This window comes from Pecten maximus, chromosome 17 (assembly GCF_902652985.1).
Source record: "Pecten maximus chromosome 17, xPecMax1.1, whole genome shotgun sequence".
NCBI classification, from domain to species: domain Eukaryota; kingdom Metazoa; phylum Mollusca; class Bivalvia; order Pectinida; family Pectinidae; genus Pecten; species Pecten maximus.
Window position 1 is genome coordinate 32,816,786 of NC_047031.1, and position 23,887 is coordinate 32,840,672.

The 23,887-nt window shown below is 35.8% G+C and overlaps 1 protein-coding gene across 1 annotated transcript; it reads left to right on the top strand.

Annotated features, from left to right (window-relative positions):
• Window positions 1-1,499: 1,499 nt before the first annotated feature.
• Window positions 1,500-12,819, top strand: LOC117315333. Its single transcript, XM_033869482.1, has 6 exons — window positions 1,500-1,545; window positions 1,963-2,223; window positions 3,924-4,016; window positions 5,403-5,465; window positions 7,185-7,280; window positions 7,797-12,819. The coding sequence occupies exons 1-6, from the start codon at window positions 1,500-1,502 to the stop codon at window positions 11,795-11,797; spliced, it is 4,560 nt and encodes a 1,519-aa protein (XP_033725373.1). The 3' UTR covers window positions 11,798-12,819.
• The last annotated feature ends 11,068 nt before the right edge of the window (window positions 12,820-23,887 follow it).

Here is a 23,887-nt window from a genome sequence, read left to right on the forward strand (position 1 = left end):
TATGATCCGATTAACCACACGGACGCTTACTGGTAAGACATAACATTGTTATTTGAGAAACGTCATATAATACAATATACAACATGTATTGTGTATATGTGGCCATAAATCAACTGATAGTCAATTTGACGGATACTGTTTTTTTTTTTTTTTTTTTTGAAAGGTTGACCTTGTAATGACAGGAAGGGGTAGCTACAATACATGTTATAGAATGTTTGTAATGCTCTTAATTACAATTACATAACCTGCCATTAGCCCGTCTCCTATTTCGTATACCAGAGATTTTGTGAAAAGTACCAGATTCAAGTGATGTAATGCTACTTGATGGCCAGCTAGTCACCATTAAGACGTAAAATACCTGGCATCCCGTCCCGATGATGAAGATGGACTAGATGGACTAATAATATAATCTATCATGGGTCTGTTTCGTGGACAGGGATATCTCAACATAAAAAAGTTTTTCATCGCACCAACTTCAATTCTCCTCGGAATGAGCGTCAAAATTAATGACGTCATCATTTACGACTTGGTTACTCAACGTAAAATAATGACGTTACGTTATTGTTACAGCGTCATATAGTGCGTGCCAGCTGTCTTTACACACCCTGTGTAAGATCGATTTATCTTTTCCCTAGCAACAGCTGGATAACCCTGTGAAGTATGGGAGAATATGTTGCCTATATCTGTTGAGAGTATACATTCAATATAACCAAATATTTATGTTTCACAGTACATTCATATGAATGTTAATATTGTATGGCTTTGTATTATTCACTGATAATAGAATAATCCAGTATTTAAAATAAAGTAGCTTTAGCCAAATAGAGTTACCTCAAGGAGTTACTTCCCTTCAAGTCAATTTGTCATATAAATGTGTACATATACTTCATAATTGTCTGTATTTCTTACCATCTGTTATTACGAGGGAGAATACTAGATAGTCTATGCTTGATGGTTTGGTTTGGTTTATTTTCGTTTAACGTCATATTAAAAGCTAAGGTCATTTAAGGACGGCCTCCCGTGCGTGCGACATGCATGTGTGTGGCGAGTGCGTATGTGTGTTTTGTGTATGTTTGATGTCGACTGTGAAGAGCTACCTCACTTAAGCATACTGCCGAAGACACCCAGCAGCACACCCCATCCGGTCACATTATACTGACAACAGGCGAACATGCGTGATGTCTAATCCTATTGACTTTCTTTGTCAATAAATATTACTTTCAAATTGTAGCTGCCATAACTTGGAGTCAGTTTAATGATGTTAGCTAAGTTGCAGCAAAAAAAAACTTTAGTGTTTTTGTGAAGATCTTAATTAAATGCATAACATGATGAATGAATATAGTTGGTCAATAAGAGGACGTCTTAATACACTGATAATCAAATATGTACTATCTTAGACTGATAGTGATTGCAAAAAGACAAGTTCAAGTTTCTGAAATGATTTATGTTTAAACTCCACCATCTTTATTGTTTATAGACTTTAAGTAGCAGGCCGGGACATGGCATGCGGCGGGACATTTCACGATACATCCAGCGGTAATGGCGGTAAGTCGTCAAACAATGGAACTGTAATGTTATTTCATTTTTTCCCAGCCAACATCTAATAGCGTCCAATTCTTCGATTGTACAACTATTCTAAATCATGATAAGTTGCATTAACAAAGATTTTTTTTTCTTTTTTCTAAAGACACGGAAAAAACACTTTTCAATACAAAAATGAATGTGACTGTATCATGCAGCTTTTATGGTCTCCTTGGAAACGTCAGTGATGTTTAGGGTTTAATGATGATAATGCCTGGGCTGCAACATCATTTCAAACTATATCCATGTACAACGCTTATATATGTATTTCTAATTAAAATACAATTAAAAGTGCTAATGGTTTTAGATTTTTAAAAATCCATTATTTACTTATTATTAGAAAACGATGACGTGAATATACGTGTATATTTTCTCTTTAAGGCTCAAAATCTAACAAATGGATTTATAATCTGCCTGAAGAATTGGGGGAAGATTTCCCAAAGTTTGCATTGGAAATAGGATTCAAAGATACGCAAATACCACACCATGAAGATGCCGACCACAACCGTCAACAGTATAATATATTAATGGGGAAATGGCTCAATACCATAGGCCGCCACACGCTCAACCATCAATATGTCGTCTTTACAGCTTTGAAGAAAGTTGAACGACAAGACCTGATGGATAGACACTTCGAGAATGGTATGTACTTTTTACATTCCTATATCAGATAAAAGATATTTTTTATTTATATTTGTTTAACTTTTTAACTCGTGATTTTGATGGTGATACTTAAAAAAATATCTTCCATTAAAGAATTGTACCTCATTTGAGTGTATATACGCTCCATACAATAGGTTCGTTGCCTGCTGCGAGCATACGTCCGTATATGCAGTCAAAATGAGGCACAATTCTTATATTTACTTCAGTCAAATCGTTGAAGTATCGTACGTTAGTAGCTACAGTGGTTGCTAAGATGATATAGTTCCAGTAAATCTATATATACACCAGTAGATTTAAGAAAATTAAAAGAAACAACTCATCATTTTAGTTTAATATCTTATACATTTAATTAATATATAGACTGTATATATATTTATGTCTTTATCACGATAACAAAGTCACGGCTTATCTATGTTTTTGGCTACATTTAATGTGTCGTAAGTATATCAAGAACAACAGAGAAGAACTGTTTCCAGTAAATGTCATTTTATTAAATGACGAATAACATGGCAGGCATGGTAACAACAATGTCAGCCATGCTGCCTAAACATATTTACAACATAAACAGTATCTTCATATTATATACAACATAAACAATATCTTGATTTAATATAGCAAAAATGTGGAGCACAAAATACACCAACAACATACACAGTATATTTATATATATATACAACATAAGCACAAAATACGCCTATTATATAGCCAAAAAGGTGGAGCGCAAACTACGCCGGAGATGAAGTAAATCTTTTAAACGAAGAGTGGGATGGTGGGACAACGAAATTCCGAGCACCAGTCTTTTGAAAGTAAATATCAGAAATGATCACGTGGCATGAATCCGACTGTCTGATTGGATGTCGGATCATGTGTGGGTGTACTTGGTTCCCCTCCATAGTGATATATTACCGTCATCGATTATGGGGTTTTTGTGGGAGAACTCGATTTACTTCAGCCGTGTTATATAAGTATTTACTCCATCAATTTGGCTACTTTACAAACATGCATAATACTACGATGTACAACATAACTTTATTTATTTGCATAAATTGTATATAATTTACATTATTTTTATTGTATCGAGCACTACAAAGTTGTTCAGCAAAAAATGAGCTTGCAGCATTTAAACCCTGCCACACACTATTAGTTTGAGTGATTTATCTAGAGTTAAAAAAGAGACATAGTATGGCCTTTTCATGAAGGCCAAGAAATACGCATTATCAAAATTGCTGCGAAGTGTTTAATTTATCAAACTTCTTGTTGTAACTGATCTATGTTGTTCAAGTGTTCGATTTGTAATGATTTACCAGCACATATAGAGCAAGAGTGCCACGGATGCACCTTTCTTGAAACATATGTTGAAAGCATGCAGCGTTGAGCGGGGTCTAAACGTTATATTAGAAAAAAAACAGAACTTGTTTTTGCCATTTCCGCTAGTATAAAATTTCAACAGTCAAGCGTAAATGTATTACCCCGCGCTGCAGGGAAACCCCATGAACTCTTAATCAACGCCATACTGTTGTATGAAACAACTGTATAATATAATATATTCGTCTTCCGTACGGAAATAAGACATGACAACGCTCTTTTGACGTAACGCTTTGATGATTCGTTACGTTGAGAACAGTTTAAGAAAGTGGAGCATAGCTATATTATAAATCATTACATCATTGCATTTTTAGAAGACCCCGAAAAATATTCTGACGATATTTGGGAAGATTTTCTGGAGGAGTTGCAAGACCTCGACCTTATAAATGAAAACCTCCAATATGAAGGTAGGTACTAATCCTAAATATTTCATACGATCGATCTCGAATTATTCTACACTCCAAGAAACAAGGACACAAGTATACATTTCACTTGGATAATTTGAGTAATGTCAGGAGATAAGTGTGTAGAGTTCTTAAGAGAGTGTAGTTGTTATTATGTAACCAGAAAGACTAATCAGGTATACAGGTGTTTAGGCAAAGTTTAATTTTCCGTATTTGTTTCTGGTTGACAAGACAAATGATATCTAGTATCACTGAGGGGCACTGGGGTGGAACAATATTCTGTTAACGTTTTATATCATTTGTTATGCAGATATTAGAACCAGTTTTATTTGTCTGACGTTTTATCGTGTGCTAATTTTAGCACCACGTGACAATGACCAGAGTCATCTGTAAATAAACACAGATACAATTACTGAGGTCGACAACCAATAGTTAAAATGTCAATCTGAACATACAATCACACACTGATGCTGTATTTACAACGTACCTACTAGGGTTTAAATCAGTAAATAAACTCAGATACAAATTCTGAGATTAAAAAGCAATAGATATATAATATACATAACTAACAGTTAAAATGTCTATCTGAAGATATAATCAAACACCGATGATGTATTTAAACCGTACCTACGAGGGTTTAAATCAGTAAATAAACTCAGATACAAATTCTGAGGTTAACAAGCAATAGATATATAATATACATAACTAACAGTTACAATATCTATCTGAAGATAAAATCAAACACCGAAGATGTATTTAAAACGTACCTACTAGGGTTTAAATCAGTAAATCAACACAGATACAAATTCTGAGGTTAACAAGCAATAGATATATAATATACATAACTAACAGTTAAAATATCTATCTGAAGATATAATCACACACCGATGATGTATTTAAGACGTACCTACGAGTCTAGCCGTTGGCATATAACGGACCAATGTGCCATGATGTGGTTATATATCATTGGTTGTAGTTCTGAGTAAGCCGGATGTTATCTGATAACTTCTAAAAACAAAAACGGCACGCAAATAAAATCAGTAAATAGCTGATCGCTCACAGCCAAGGGGTGATAATCCTCTAAATACTGTATGTGTGGTTGACCTGTATTACTATAGTACAATCCTTGTCATATTTCTTAAAAAAAAAACTTTCCGTTTTATATATTATTAATTATATTATACTATACTATTAAAAGGATGGCATACTTATTAAGTTGATTGAGAGAAGTATTTGATCCATACTAACAACACACCATGGTTATGATTAGGAAACTATGTAAAATGTTAAGTCTTGATAATAGGTAGTATGTGATTCGCTAATTGACCGATTCAAACACCTTGTTTAATTATATAGTTATTTTAAATGCAACCCTGTCCATACTTTTAGACAAAACGGAAACAAAAGCAGCAAAAAAGAAGAAAAGAAGTACAAAGGGAAAAGAAGATCACGGTAAGAATACGGTATCATTAATTCTCCAATTTTAATCATTATTTCTCCCACTTAAATAAATATTTCTCCGACTTTAATAATGATTTCTCAGACTTGAGTAATTATTTCTGCGAATTTGATAATTATTTCTCTAAATTCAGTCATTATTTCTCCAATTATAATCATTATTTCCCCGACTTTTATCATTTTTTCTCCAATTTTAATTATTATTTCTGCGACTTTAATAATTATTTCTCCGATTTTAATAGTTATTTTCTCCGATTTTAATAATTATTTCTCCGATTTAAATAATTATTTTACCTACTTTAATCATTATTTCTCCGATTTTAATCATTATTTTTCCTATTTTAATTATTATTTCTCCGATTTTAATCATTATTTCTGCGACTTTAATAATTATTTCTCTAATTTCAATCATTATTTCTCCGATTTTAATCATTATTTTCCCGACTTTTATCATTTTTTCTCCGATTTTAATCATTATTTCTGGGGAGATATGCGGTTGTTAGTGTAGACTAAGACGTCAGGTCGTAGGTCTCTCAATGGTGCCCAGCTTCGATAACATATACAACCTCATACAGCGGGTCCATAACCCCGGGGATGGCCTAAAATAAGTAACATGGCATTTGTTAACAAGACATCCAGTTATAAATCAAGCACGTTAATCCACATTCTGCGTGGTCCGTGCCCTGATAACAACATAGCAAGAGCTCGTACCCTCCCTATCCCACTAATATAATGGAACCACCTCTTTCCAGGGCATTTCAGCCTGTCCTGATATCTATCTTATGATTCTAAATAACATAGCATCATAACGTTTTCCTTTCCCCTAACAACTTCAACAAATCTAAAAACCATAATAGTACATCAGCATCTACCGTCTATTTCAGTTTAGATCTTTTTTATATTCTTCTACTTCGTCCTCACTACTTTCTAAGGTATCCAGCGAAACACCTCACCTGGTCACATTTGACTGACGGAATCAGTCGTCCAAATTCCTAAATGCTGAATGTTTAGCGGGGGTAGTATTTTTATATCAACTGGTATGTCTTAGCCAGGGGACAGGATCTAAAGTCTTCTCCATAAAGGCAAACGCTTAACCACTGGCGAAAAGTGAGGACGTATCACGGGCGACATTAGGAAAAAGAGCAATGGTTAGATCAAAGATTTAGTCGTCTTTTATGATGATGCAATGCGGGTATTTGAGGTGTAGGTACAATTGTTACGCCTTACCTGTAGTTCCCATTTTGCTTTGAATCTCTTCCTTATTTTCAAAGTTTTGGATAAACATCATTTTTATATCATTCCTGGTAATGTTCATATGACTAATGCAGTGTTAAACACATATTGATTTTAAATAGTTTGCAGCTATATACCATACAGTATGTACATTGTTATCGGGTAAGCAAACGTAATTAACAATAATATATTTTTAACTAAAATTATTGAAGAAGCAAAAAAATATCATTGAAGACATATTGAACAATTGCATGTTACTGAGTAATGTGAAATTGCAAATAACGACATTCATGAATTAGAATTTACAATAAAGATAAACCAAATTAAATCAAAATAATGTCGGATGTGATGATCGTTAAAACATCAACAGAATGCGGGATACATGTATTGAATTAAAATTTGACATCTCAACATGCATTCATGAAAGATACAAGTATATTATTTAAACTCTTTTTTATTGTTTATTTTCCCTCCCAACAGACACTATAGAGCAGAACATTTATATTCAAGGAGGAAACGTGATTATTGGAGACAACGCTACTATGTCCATACAGGCTGAACAATCGTCATCTGCAGGTAAACTATCGTGTATCAATATACGTATGTATAATAATAATAATACAGATTATACATGTACTCTTCACCATGCTATCACATGTGGAAATTAAGGAAGTATCCTAGATAGTTACAATGTATGCAATATTTCATACCAGATTTGTAGAGGATATCGACATACAAATGTTCCTTTAGCTCGTTATGGAGGGGAATATAAATAATGTAACAAGAAACAATTGTAAACATATAAGGATAATATAACTGATTATTTCGTTTACTACATCGATGCTATCAACGTAAATACATAAGCAAATTATTTTAAAGAAAAATGAAAAAGAGGAGGAAATATCTCATTAATGTAACAGTAATATTTCGGTAAGGTCAAAAAAGTTGTTTGTCAATATTCAAAGTATATACATTTATTTATTATTTCGATTAAAATATTTGATAAACAATATGGTATTTTCAAAATTATAGTAAACAAGGTTGACCACAGTTTACACCAGTAAGATTGTTTTGTATTTGTATGTGGTTTAGATGACGAGAATATCAGACAAAAACTTCACGATATTATGAAAGAGCACGGGGCAGTTGGAGGACACGCCACAAGGAATACAATGAACCTACAAACCCTTGAATCATGTTTTCACAAGAGATATCGTAAGAGTTTTAAAAGCGAATATGGAATTCAAATGTTAGGGTTCTTTGAAAAGGCCACCGATTACTTTGTTGTAACAACTATTGGCAATCAACGTTTTGTAAACATGCGCACACCACAAATTACTTCCCAAACTCAGGAAACTAAAGAAAGTTCGAAATCAACAGTGCATAGTAAGTCTGTTACTAGTAAAGTAAAATCTGTTCAACCTGAAACGAAATCATGTACAACAGATACATCACCATTGGCTCGCCCTGTGTATGATCATAAAAGGGATAAAGGGTACATCCCAAACAAATGTTCACAGTTCGAAGACTTCTTAAAATATGTAGATTATTTTCGTGGAGGGAGTAATTTGCTTTTGATTTCCAAAACAGATTTGAACAAACACGTGGATGCCCTTGCGAATATCCAATGGCTTTATGTCTTTGATTTCGACATAAATAGCCGCGAAGACGGATTGTTTCTCAGACTCGAAGATGTCTTAGTGAAAAATACCGGTTTGCCTGTATACTCTTGTACTTGGAGCGATCCCCCGAATAAAGAAATGTCTTGCACTCAGTGGTGTTTTATTTCAGGGTTGAAAAACCAACCAGAAAGTAACACACCAGATAAATTCAAAACGTGGTATCCGCATATAAAATCTAAATTTGAGGAACATGTTAAACATATCAACTACATGCTTGATACTTTAAATATCTTGACTGTAGTTGCGTTTTGGCCAGAGGATAACGCTACTGGAATGAAGTTTCAAAAGATCATTTCTGTATTAAATGAATCCATTTCGCCTGCTCCCCAGGTTGTACTAGTTGGTAATCCAACAGCAGAACAAACAACACTAATTGACATGATTTCGCCGGATTATTCCTTAGAAGAAAAACTGGAGCATGTTCTGCACGATCTGTCCACAAATCTGGCCATACAACCGCAACCGAAGGAATTTAAATACAAATTGCCGACCGATGACGGTAGCAATAACACCCAAATAAACGATACATTAGCAGCATCGCTGCGAGAATGTATGGACGTTCTGTATCTTGACAACCCATATCCAAACAGCGGCTCTGATCTTTCTGCTTCAGAGGAGGAAGAAAGACTATTCTTTAAGGGTGGTACTTTGAGCTGGCAATCTTACTATATGAACACTCCAAAGCATTTTTATGTATCGCGACATCTTCTTTCAGCAATTTTGAAAGATATCAGAGGAAATTTTGTCGACGAATTGAAATCGGGAGTTGTCAAGGTATTCCATGCCCCTGGGGCAGGGGGTACAACCCTTGGTCAGGGTATTCTATGGGAATTACATACAATCACCCCGTGTGTTCAGATAAGACCAGACTCAGTTGCCAAGCCCCATGAAATTGCAGAGAACATAACTGCCCTCTACAAAAAGACCCATAGTCCCATTGTCGTATTATTCGACGAAGGAGATGAGGACAACTTTGATCAGATACAACAACAACTGAATGATGTGCCAGTCATCTTAATTAATCTAAAGCGTACTTCGGACATCAAGCAAGATCTTAAGGAAAACGAGTATTTTCTTAAAGGACATTTGTCCTCTGATGAAGCCTGGCGTATGGGACCCACATTTATCCGATGTTGTCATGATGATGTGAGGAAGAAAGATCAGATACAAAAGCTTGTTGATGAAGTTATCAAAGGGGTGAATCATCACCTTATAGAATTCGGACTGGTCATTCACCTGCAGGAATTCAAAGGACTGCCAACTTATGTAGCGGAGTACTTGAAAATTGACAAACGTAACAGAAAGATTAGCCAATCGCAAAAAGTTCTTGGATATCTCTCATTGGTTCAGTTTTTCGGTCAGGGAATCATGCCATGTCAAATGTTTGAAACTATGCTTGAAAAATCAAAAGATTTCAAGTTCACATATGACAAATTTCCGACTAGCATCAGTGAATTTACAGTGCCCGTAGGACCGGAATATCACCAACACAGCATTAGAATATGTCATTTTCTAATAGCAAAAGAAATTCTTAATCAACTTTTATCAAGATCACCTAGCAGTGGAACGGGCATTGACTTGAGCAAGCCGGCAAAAGACCGTCTCCAACCGTTTGTCCTGGACTTTATAAAAGATCTGAAAACTCGGCAAGACGAAGTGGGTTGTATGTCGAAAAGGGTACTGGATATAATAATACAAACGTTCATTTATCGTGAAGGTGGCTCAAATGATAATCAGCAAAGAAAAAGAAGGTTTTCACGGCTGATAGAAAGCATTCCTTGCGAACAACCATTTACTGAACGTCTTGAAGTTTTACAAAAACTCGCAGAGTCGTTTCCTGGTGTTCCAAGTTTATGGGCACATCTTGGAAGGGCATATTCATTGCTTCGCCCAACACAACACGAAAAAACTGAATATTTTTTTCAGAAGGCGATTAATGGTTGTGAAGAAGGTGAAAGTAGAACTGATTCTGATAATGATGACCCTGATGTTGTGCTGAGCTACGTGTTACACATGTACGGAATGTTCTATATGCAACGGGTTCAGACAGAAATATCAAAATGTCGTCTACGAAAGCTTGCAGAAATGGAATTCCAGGAGGAAGCTAAGAATATACTTAAATTAGCAAATTCTGCTTGTGAATCATTTTCAAATTGTCGGCGGTTTGGTGTTGCAGGTAGTCGAGAATCATATGGGTGTAGTGGCGAGATCAATGTACGTTTGTGCGTATGCGAGTTCCTTAAAAAACATTACCAATTTTGCACGATTGATGACCTCAGGGAAAAGTCGAGAAACAGTTCGTTGTTTTCATTTGTTCAGGAAAGCGTATCAAATATCCAGCATCTCTTCATAAAGTGTTTTAACGTCGTTGATCAGGCCAACATTGACGACGAATTCTACCGAAGGTTGACATGGTACCAAACCCTCTTTAAAGGAATGGTTCCACCCACATACATCGATACAGTCAATATCCCTGATTCATTCGAAAGCAGATGTGCGAAAATCGCCGGCATTAAACTAAAGTATGGGGCAAAAGATCACATTGGAACAGTCAATGACATAAAAGACGAGAGAGATATAAAACTGATTGTTTCACTGATAGAACAAAATATCGAGGATGTAAAGCGAGACAGAAAAACATATTCCAATATGGATGTTGACTTCATATTCATTGATTGGATCTATGCTATTCGACATCCACAGCAAAAGAAATATTATCCATTGGAAGACGTCCTGATTACAATACGTCTCTGGAACAAGTGTGTGAACAGTCCATACTCCAAATTCTACCTCTTTGTTGTATTGTTTACCTTAGCGATCAGTCTAGGGTATTCATGTGAAGAAAGAATTCTGAAAGAAGCGATGGAGTTTAAACATGACCATATTGACAGAAAACAAATAGGTAAAGTTGTATCCGATCCATCGAAACCAAGAGAATGGCTAGGAAAGGAAAAAGGAGTTAGGTGTCTCCAACGAGGAGACACTTTCAAAAGTAAAAGAAGTGGAAAAGTGATATCAGACGAGGCAGCAAGCTTCACGCTTACTATATTCAAAGGAACAATCAAGCCAGAAAATAAATACAGAGAAAAGGGCTACATCAATATGACTATCCAGGGTAATCTACATGTCCCGGTTAAAGTCACTTACTGCCCATTTAAGACGGCAGAAAAACTCGTGGGAATGAAATATGCAGGATCTAGCGTGGAATTTATCCTCGCGTTTACAGCTCGAACTGGGCTGGAGGCATACAACGTGAAACTAGTGAAGAAATCTACTTGTCCGAATTGTGGAGAGAAAGTAGAGATGTTGAGTGTAGAAAGTCACAGGATGTGCAAGTGCAAAGCAAAAATTGAAAACCAGTACTCTATCAAGAAAGCAGAAAATGGTGAAGGCAACAGCTATGATGAGTAATTAATGCAATGCACTACATGATACATATATTGAGGAGGTATTACATTTCCTCAAAACTTCACCTGTTCATTCCAGCTCTTGTAAAGATAGACGAGCCACAAGCTCACAGGCGTCTTATTCTGACAACGTTACGACTCCCAAAAATGATGACGTCATGCTGTAACTATATCGAAATTCAAAAGCGTCATCCGGGTCTTGAGACTTCTATGCGTCTTCTGTGATGTTGTGATGTATTTGAATTACTATTACAGCCTGTAGTGTATTAGGACAGGAACGAAGGGAAACAATACTTCTGTTAAGTTTAAATGTCCCTCCTCGGATCGAGGTCCAAGTATTTCTATATCCCACGAGAGTGACGGTTTATTCTAATCTACCGCTGATAGTATAGCATACAAACTGGTCGAATGCCAATGTTAAGCAACTACGTGTATCGGACAAAGCAAAATACTGAATACATGATTTAACAAAAACTAAATAGTATAGTTGCAGAGTGTAGATAGACGCAAAAATGACAAAAAAGGTTAGGGAATGTGCAAATGACACTTTGATGATTTAGGTTTTCATAAAACGTCAATACATTAACATGTATCCAGTGTAACATACTGTCATATATCATCACATTGTGAAATTCTACAGTTGGTTCATAATGACAAAGTTAATCCCTACAGCTTACAAAGATACAATCCCTGGACAATTGATTGTGCTTAAAAAGCCAAACACGATAGTTCTTAGATGCAACACTGAACTCTTTCTTAACAAACTTTGTCGTGATTTCGTTTCATGTTTGCACGTTTTCATATGTTAAATGACTTATTATCAGAGTTAGATAATGATCCAAGCAAAACGTATTCTAGAGTTTCATGAGTTTGGGAATAAATTGTGTAAATGCATTTAATACATATCAGAAGTAGCAGTACATGTATATGTTGTAACTGCATGTCAGTTCACTTATACACAGCCAATGTTTCTTCACGTGAATTTCATGTGAATTTCACGTGAAAAAAACAGCATATAAAAATCAAATGGACAAAAATTTCACGTGAAATTCACTTTTTTACCGCTTTTCACGTGAAATTCACGTGAAGACATATTGACTGTGTACTGCTCTTTCCTGATTGAAAATACCATTTCATGTCTCATTCATATATCATATTATGAGGACTTTTGAAAATCTATTAAAATATATAAGCACGACTTTATGTACATTAAAACATATTTTTAACTTGTGTAAAGACATATACTTTTTAATTCGAAAAATGACTTTGTGTAAATACAAGATGCTTTTTAACATGTTTTAGAAACATACTCTTTAATCTAAAAATGGAATTTGTGTAAATATATACAAGTTGCTTGTTAACATGATTTTGGAGAAATAATTTTTAATCTAAAAATTGACTGTGTAAATACAAGTTGCCTGTTAACATGATTTTGGAGAATTAATTTTTAAACTTAAATTGATTTTGTGTACATACAAGATGTTTTTAATTTGTTTATAGTGAAATACTGTTTATACTAAAAATTGACTACCTACATACAAGATGCCTTTTCACATGTTTAGAGAGAAATATGTTTAAATTGAAAATTGATGTTGTATATAGACAAGATGTTTTTTTAACATGTTGTAGAGAGATATATTTTAATATGGAAATTGACATTGTGTAAATACAAGTTGTCTGTTAATATTATTTAAGAGAAATTGACAATGTTAACATACAAGATGCCTCGTGACATGTTGATAGAAAATACTTGTCAAAGTGAACATTGATGTTGGGTGAATACAAGTTGCTTGCCTAATCTAAAAATGTCGGTTGAAGAGGTCTGTATTATGTTTTCGAACGATTTTTTAATAGACCGGAATGAAATAGTTCATTGTCAATAAATAATTGGTCCCTTTTTCATTGTGTAAAAAAGATGAATATTTAACTGGGTCATAAATGAATGGCACTCCTGATTTTGTCAAGAGTTGATAAATACAATGTATATAATGCACCTGTTTTCTTAGAATTAAAAGAATAGACAAGCTTCTTGTTATCAAATTTTAATTGTTCGGTTTAATTTGGGTTCCTGTTGTGTGAAATCTTCTCAGTAAGTGTACTTGATAAGTATGTTTTCCGTGGTTGTTGTCTAAAACACATTATTTGTAAGTAGAAGCACTATTGTAAAGGTGCGTCAAGCTTGTGTGATTTCTGGATTACACATTTTTTGCATAGACTGTAATAGTTCAATATTTACGGAAGTAACACAGACAGTAGCATATAGCATATCTAACACTTTACATTGATAAATCTGTACAGTATCTTGAATACACTGTTACAATGTTGAATGATCGAGATAGCTCAATGGGCGACCGGAGGGCATCATGCTAACGGAAAACATTAACTTGAGGTCTGAGATGTTTGGAAAGATCCATACATGTGGCAGTTTATGTTTCTCTGAACGCGCATTTCGATGGATGTTCAGTGTGATTACTACGAGATTTAGCAGAGTCATTTAACATTCCAAAAAAAAGAAAACACATCCTCTTGTATATTTATAAAATTCATGTTCAATACCGTATAAACAAGTTAGAAGACGAGTTCTTGAAGATATCTGATTAAAATTATGTATTTAAAACAAGTCAGAAGCTCCATTTGAATGAATTCAACTGAGATTCATCCTGTCCCGAACAAACTATCTACAATGACAACAACACAGTGTATGTGAAATAGTTTTCATTCCATCAGTCGCGGTAATAGGTTGATGTTTCAAATACAAATTACATAGCATGCTATTAGTAATAGAATGATGCGAGTAATTTAGTGCTATACTGTATATGGGGTCTTCCCCGAACACCAACTCTGGTTAGGGTGGGGTGTTTACATAGGGGTTAAGATGTGTTGATAGGGAGTTATAGTCTGTTACAGAAATGTTCTCTGTGTAAGAACACAGGTAAATCAGAACCCAGGTAAATCAACTCACCTAGGTGATCAGAAAATCATTTTGCTATTAGCTGCTAATCAAATATTTTTTGTATAGAGGATCCAAACTGTTTCAGAAATAGTGTATAAAACTGAAACACACTTTGGAAAATCATCATATTTTGCTTTGATATTTGAAATATCAACATCTTGGCATACATATGTACTTACTGAATCTTGAATTGTAAAACAATTGTATCGTTGTATACTTTTGAATCATATTTTCTGTAAAAACGTGCCATATTGATTTAATTTGTGCTTGTTTTCACATTTAGTGTAAATATTTAAAAAATACTCTAATGCGATTATTCAATTTACATTCTTTTATATCATTTCAGCAAATTCAGCCTGGTATCATTTTTCATTGATGGTGTAAATATATATCTGATTAGCAATATTTAAATACTTACAGAATCTTAAATTTATACTTTTTCACCGTAAAGTAGTAAAGCAATATTAGTTAGACTTTATATTTTTTTCATACTGATTAACTTTTTCAAATTTGTATAGATAATTAAGTTATTGTAGAATTATTGTAAAATTCTTTAAAAGTTATATATGTTTCAGGTTTAGTTAATAGTAACCATTTTTGTTTATATTTCATTTTTCCTAGAATAGCTATACACGTACATTTGTATTGTATTGGATTTTTTTTCGGCATAGCCGTATAATACTCTTTTGGCCCTGGATATAACGCGAAAGGTGGCGTTACTGGTCAAGATGAAGTATGTGATTGGTCAATGTACCGGTAAATGCAAAATGCAGATATGCAGTTAAAAACGAGACAAACTTAAGATTGAATGCAAGCTGTATAAGCGGTCATATCTTTTCAAATTACAAATTGATAAAATCATATTCCTGATTCAAATGCAGTCTTATTATCACCAAACATGATTCAAACTGATATAATTTGGTTACCGTGCTGAAACGCATACGTTCATTTTTTTTCACCAGCAGTTTTACATTATAACCACCAGCATAAAACTATGCCGTTTATCTTTTTTAAAGATGTTTCTTGTTTATATTTGTTATTATATATTATATTACATTTTATGTATATTTATCTATATAATATTGTCATTTCATTATTACTATTAAAATTTTGTATATGATAGTGCTTTGAATTTAGAAAACTATATCTGATTCATTTTTTTACCTGAGTTGGTATTTCATATTGAAACAGACTATAACCAAACTTCAAAGACCTTCCTATAGAAACACCTTCCTTTGTCTTTACCAGAGTTGGTGTTCGGGGAATGAGCCCTGTATATGCATATGAATATATCATATAGATGATGTAAAAAATAAAAACAAAAACAAAAAAAACAAAAATATTAAGATCTGTCCCAGAGTTATATGTATGTATGTTTTAATCAATGGGTCAAGTAGTAATAACGACATTCCATATAACTGAATTGTCGAACCTTCGATACAACTCGCCCCATTTTTCAAGACACATGTAAATAACAAACAAATCATATACAGACAGATGTTTGTGTTAATGATCTGTTCGGTCAATCATTCGTTTGTCGAAGGCCTATATTTATTAATTAGAAAACATATTTAATGTGTACATACGGATATATATAAATAGCTTTCCACAAGATATTAATTGTAACAGCGCAAATTAAAAAGCTGTGATAATAGCACGTGCTTTGTAACAAATGTTTTGTTTATCTCCGCAGTTAGTTCATATCGTACCACAAAACTGGCCGGGGGGGGGGGGGGGGGGGGGGGGGGGGTGGCTGTGGAAAGCTGGTAGCAATGCCAGTTTCGGGTGGCAGCTAGTGTGATTAAAACCGAATAGTAATTAGTATAATTAAAGATTGATAGTAATCATACATATATCATTTTTACAATGCAAGGTTAGAAAGGTATCGATGATACTATAGTATAAATGGATATGAAGTTCTCTGTTTGAGTTTCACCTAATACAGATGATCTTGTCATTAAAACGTATTGATAATACATGTATATTGATATATTGTTTCAATGTATCTCAATATTTACATCATTTTGTAATGTGTATGCTGTTGTTAGCCGATACTAATGGAGAAGCGATTGTGTTTAAAGGAGTTTACATAGATACGTATAAGGTATAAGTTATTGAATATGTATTTAGCAATAGAAACAACACATGCCGAATAACGGATATAGACATGCATTGTTGTCCTATCTAGGACTGTTTTGGTGAAGAAGACTGGCAATCTGGAGTGAAAGTCAGAAAATTGAAAATATTAAAATTTATAAGGAACATTATTTGACAAAATGGCGGTGATAAAGCAGGTTCGTTTTTCCTAATAGACTTGCGGCATAAAAGAACATAAATCGGATGTAATGTAATGTTAAATATGATATATGGTATGTGTCGTTTCTCATTATTTTCTTTCGAGAACAGATTTAATTTATGCGTGTGTTTAAGTACATTGTATAGCAACTATGTATTCCATGTCGTACTTTACATGGTGTGCATTCCGTTTGCAGATATACCAGATTTGTATTTTATAATATATATATTATTACATGTAATAATTACCATTTTTATTTTATGTTCCATTTTGTAATATCAAATTAGCCATGCGTTTGTATAATATGACTAAATGAAGGCTGAATTACATGTAAAATCTTACATCGTTAATGTATCGTGTGATATGAAACTCATTTCTTATATTTGCAAATTACACATGAGGCAAGTCTCCATGGGGTTTCATAAATAGTTTTTCAATTAGTGTTATAAATTTAACATTAAATCTACACTGGCCATGTTGGGTGAGGAAAACACACGTGTTAAATGATAGTTTTATTATTAACCATTCACAGGTAGAGTAAGAACCGAGTCGGGGACTGAAAAATGTCAACCAAGAAAGTAATCACCCAGATAAATCAAATGATTGTATAGGAGGCTCACAAAGGAATAATACTTTACCAAGTCAGTAGAGATAAATTATTGATTTGTTTTGTGTACTACCTATTAAAATGCCAAAATAACATTTTACACTGACGATGCTATACAAAAAACATTGTTACACCGAATAGATAAGATTTCTTGTTCCATAATTTGATGATATCTGTGGTCGATATAACGTATACACTAGGACCTATATCAATGTCACCAGACTATATTCAAAATGAATGAGATTCCGTCCGATTGGCATTAAATAAATTCATATATAAATGAAGTTCCATGAAGTATGGGACAGATGTATATTATATCTGATGCATTCAGCTGTTTTTTTTATAATATACATGTATATGAGTCTCATAACTGTATGAATCAGGAAACATTGAATAATCACATTTAACAGATGATAACGGTATCCAATATTACAATTATGACGTCATGTGTAATACGTACCAAAATTGTCACCAGGTTCCCACAGGTCATATATGCACGTGTCCAATTAAGATTCAGGTGATGAATACATATAATATTTTTATATTGTTGATAATTAGTGTCGTCCCACCTTAAACTACAATAACGTAATAATCTCCCCTTATGTTATTGATTGTATTACGTCATAATCATGTTTCCAAAACAATTAAAGACAGCCGATACACAGCCTGAAAAAAGAGATAATCAACTGCAATTGTCATATTGAGTTCTTTATGTTCACATATTTTTTTACATGAAATGCCATGTATGTTTAAAACTGTATTTCATAGTGTATTTTTTTTCAAATAGGAATAACCTTATTTGATGTTTAATTGTAATTATGCAATACATTAAAAACTTCAATTCAAAACGAAATACGATTAAATTGTTACAAATATCAATGTGGATTTGTTATTATTGTGTTTGAGTTCATATTTTAAATTGATGGTTCAGCAAATATCTTCCTCATCCTGAAGCTTACAGATTCGTTCAACATTGTTTGTGTAATGAATTAATTTCATATTACACTTCATTCTCCTAAACAAAAACATTGCACGTATGGATTGCATATATACACACGATTAGCGTGAAATATTCCTTATTATTTGCACATTTTTATAAGCCATCAGAATGTTCATAAAACATGTTCATAAAATCTTATGTCTGTAGGGGTTATCTCCCTTATGATACATAAGACACACCAAAGTCATACAGGGTCTTTGCCAATTGAGAACATTTACTGATGGTGACGGTGGATAGTTGTCATGACACTGATCACAGTAACACAACTGGACACACTAGTGATGTTGTGGATAGTTGTCATGACACTGATCACAGTAACACAACTGGACACACTAGTGATGTGGTGGATAGTTGTCATGACACTGATCACAGTAACACAACTGGACACACTAGTGGTGTGGTGGATAGTTGTCATGACACTGATCACAGTAACACAACTGGACACACTAGTGGTGTGGTGGATAGTTGTCATGACACTGACCACAGTAACACAACTGGACACACTAGTGATGTGGTGGATAGTTGTCATGACACAGATCACAGTAACACAACTGGACACACTAGTGATGTGGTGGATAGTTGTCATGACACTGATCACAGTAACACAACTGGACACACTAGTGATGTGGTGGATAGTTGTCATGACACTGATCACAGTAACACAACTGGACACACTAGTGATGTGGTGGATAGTTGTCATGACACTGATCACAGTAACACAACTGGACACACTAGTGATGTGGTGGATAGTTGTCATGACACTGATCACAGTAACACAACTGGACACACTAGTGATGTGGTGGATAGTTGTCATGACACTGATCACAGTAACACAACTGGACACACTAGTGATGTGGTGGATAGTTGTCATGACACTAGTCACAGTAACACAACTGTACACACTAGTGATGTGGTGGATAGTTGTCATGACACTGATCACAGTAACACAACTGGACACACTAGTGATGTGGTGGATAGTTGTCATGACACTGATCACAGTAACACAACTGGACACACTAGTGATGTGGTGGATAGTTGTCATGACACTAGTCACAGTAACACAACTGTACACACTAGTGATGTGGTGGATAGTTGTCATGACACTGATCACAGTAACACAACTGGACACACTAGTGATGTGGTGGATAGTTGTCATGACACTGACCACAGTAAGACAACTGGACACACTAGTGATGTATAGGATAGTTGTCATGACACTGATCACAGTAACACAACTGGACACACTAGTGATGGTGGATAGTTGTCATGACACTGATCACAGTAACACAACTGGACACACTAGTGATGTGGTGGATAGTTGTCATGACACTGATCACAGTAACACAACTGGACACACTAGTGATGTGGTGGATAGTTGTCATGACACTAGTCACAGTAACACAACTGTACACACTAGTGATGTGGTGGATAGTTGTCATGACACTGATCACAGTAACACAACTGGACACACTAGTGATGTGATGGATAGTTGTCATGACACTGATCACAGTAACACAACTGGACACACTAGTGATGTGGTGGATAGTTGTCATGACACTGATCACAGTAACACAACTGGACACACTAGTGATGGTGGATAGTTGTCATGACACTGATCACAGTAACACAACTGGACACACTAGTGATGTGGTGGATAGTTGTCATGACACTGATCACAGTAACACAACTGGACACACTAGTGATGTGGTGGATAGTTGTCATGACACTGATCACAGTAACACAACTGGACACACTAGTGATGTGGTGGATAGTTGTCATGACACTGATCACAGTAACACAACTGGACACACTAGTGATGTGGTGGATAGTTGTCATGACACTGATCACAGTAACACAACTGGACACACTAGTGATGTGATGGATAGTTGTCATGACACTGATCACAGTAACACAACTGGACACACTAGTGGTGTGGTGGATAGTTGTCATGACACTGATCACAGTAACACAACTGGACACACTAGTGGTGTGGTGGATAGTTGTCATGACACTGATCACAGTAACACAACTGGACACACTAGTGATGTGGTGGATAGTTGTCATGACACAGATCACAGTAACACAACTGGACACACTAGTGATGTGGTGGATAGTTGTCATGACACTGATCACAGTAACACAACTGGACACACTAGTGATGTGGTGGATAGTTGTCATGACACTGATCACAGTAACACAACTGGACACACTAGTGATGTGGTGGATAGTTGTCATGACACTGATCACAGTAACACAACTGGACACACTAGTGATGTGGTGGATAGTTGTCATGACACTGATCACAGTAACACAACTGGACACACTAGTGATGTGGTGGATAGTTGTCATGACACTGATCACAGTAACACAACTGGACACACTAGTGATGTGATGGATAGTTGTCATGACACTGATCACAGTAACACAACTGGACACACTAGTGATGGTGGATAGTTGTCATGACACTGATCACAGTAACACAACTGGTCACACTAGCGATGGTAAGTAGTTGTCATGACACTGATCACAGTAACACAACTGGACACACTAGTGATGTGATGGATAGTTGTCATGACACTGATCACAGTAACATAACTGGACACACTAGTGATGGTGGATAGTTGTCATGACACTGATCACAGTAACACAACTGGTCACACTAGTGATGTGGAAAGTTGTCATGACACTGATCACAGTAACACAACTGGACACACTAGTGATGTGGTGGATAGTTGTCATGACACTGACCACAGTAACACAACTGGACACACTAGTGATGTGGTGGATAGTTGTCATGACACTGATCACAGTAACACAACTGGACACACTAGTGATGTGGTGGATAGTTGTCATGACACTAGTCACAGTAACACTACTGTACACACTAGTGATGGTGGATAGTTGTCATGACAATGATCAAAGTCACACAACTGGACACACTAGTGATGTGGTGAATAGTTGTCATGACACTGATCACAGTAACACAACTGGACAAACTAGTGATGTGGTGGATAGTTGTCATGACACTAGTCACAGTAACACAACTGTACACACTAGTGATGTGTAGGATAGTTGTCATGACACTAGTCACAGTAACACAACTGTACACACTAGTGATGTGGTGGATAGTTGTCATGACACTGATCACAGTAACACAACTGGACACACTAGTGATGTGGTGGATAGTTGTCATGACACTGATCACAGTAACACAACTGGACACACTAGTGATGTGGTGGATAGTTGTCATGACACTAGTCACAGTAACACAACTGTACACACTAGTGATGTGGTGGATAGTTGTCATGACACTGATCACAGTAACACAACTGGACACACTAGTGATGTGGTGGATAGTTGTCATGACACTGACCACAGTAACACAACTGGACACACTAGTGATGTAGTGGATAGTTGTCATGACACTGATCACAGTAACACAACTGGACACACTAGTGATGTGGTGGATAGTTGTCATGACACTGATCACAGTAACACAACTGGACACACTAGTGATGTGGTGGATAGTTGTCATGACACTGATCACAGTAACACAACTGGACACACTAGTGATGTGGTGGATAGTTGTCATGACACTGAGTCACAGTAACACAACTGTACACACTAGTGATGTGGTGGATAGTTGTCATGACACTGATCACAGTAACACAACTGGACACACTAGTGATGTGATGGATAGTTGTCATGACACTGATCACAGTAACACAACTGGACACACTAGTGATGTGGTGGATAGTTGTCATGACACTGATCACAGTAACACAACTGGACACACTAGTGATGGTGGATAGTTGTCATGACACTGATCACAGTAACACAACTGGACACACTAGTGATGTGGTGGATAGTTGTCATGACACTGATCACAGTAACACAACTGGACACACTAGTGATGTGGTGGATAGTTGTCATGACACTGATCACAGTAACACAACTGGACACACTAGTGATGTGGTGGATAGTTGTCATGACACTGATCACAGTAACACAACTGGACACACTAGTGATGTGGTGGATAGTTGTCATGACACTGATCACAGTAACACAACTGGACACACTAGTGATGTGGATGGATAGTTGTCATGACACTGATCACAGTAACACAACTGGACACACTAGTGGTGTGGTGGATAGTTGTCATGACACTGATCACAGTAACACAACTGGACACACTAGTGGTGTGGTGGATAGTTGTCATGACACTGATCACAGTAACACAACTGACCACTAGTGATGTGGTGGATAGTTGTCATGACACAGATCACAGTAACACAACTGGACACACTAGTGATGTGGTGGATAGTTGTCATGACACTGATCACAGTAACACAACTGGACACACTAGTGATGTGGTGGATAGTTGTCATGACACTGATCACAGTAACACAACTGGACACACTAGTGATGTGGTGGATAGTTGTCATGACACTGATCACAGTAACACAACTGGACACACTAGTGATGTGGTGGATAGTTGTCATGACACTGATCACAGTAACACAACTGGACACACTAGTGATGTGGTGGATAGTTGTCATGACACTGATCACAGTAACACAACTGGACACACTAGTGATGTGATGGATAGTTGTCATGACACTGATCACAGTAACACAACTGGACACACTAGTGATGTGGTGGATAGTTGTCATGACACTGATCACAGTAACACAACTGGACACACTAGTGATGGTAAGTAGTTGTCATGACACTGATCACAGTAACACAACTGGACACACTAGTGATGTGATGGATAGTTGTCATGACACTGATCACAGTAACACAACTGGACACACTAGTGATGGTGGATAGTTGTCATGACACTGATCACAGTAACACAACTGGTACACACTAGTGATGTGGGATAGTTGTCATGACACTGATCACAGTAACACAACTGGACACACTAGTGATGTGGTGGATAGTTGTCATGACACTGATCACAGTAACACAACTGGACACACTAGTGATGTGGTGGATAGTTGTCATGACACTGATCACAGTAACACAACTGGACACACTAGTGATGTGGTGGATAGTTGTCATGACACTGATCACAGTAACACAACTGGACACACTAGTGATGGTGGATAGTTGTCATGACAATGATCACAGTAACACAACTGGACACACTAGTGATGTGGTGGATAGTTGTCATGACACTGATCACAGTAACACAACTGGACACACTAGTGATGTGGTGGATAGTTGTCATGA

What these genes read in the sequence shown, in the direction of transcription:
- LOC117315333 (XM_033869482.1), top strand. Translation starts at nt 1,500, where the DNA reads ATGGCATGCGGCGGGACATTTCACGATACATCCAGCGGTAATGGCG. An exon ending in TACATCCAGCGGTAATGGCG is followed by an intron (nt 1,546 to 1,962) that starts GTAAGTCGTCAA and finishes TTTCTCTTTAAG; the next exon opens with GCTCAAAATCTAACAAATGG. An exon ending in AAAGGGAAAAGAAGATCACG is followed by an intron (nt 5,466 to 7,184) that starts GTAAGAATACGG and finishes CCCTCCCAACAG; the next exon opens with ACACTATAGAGCAGAACATT.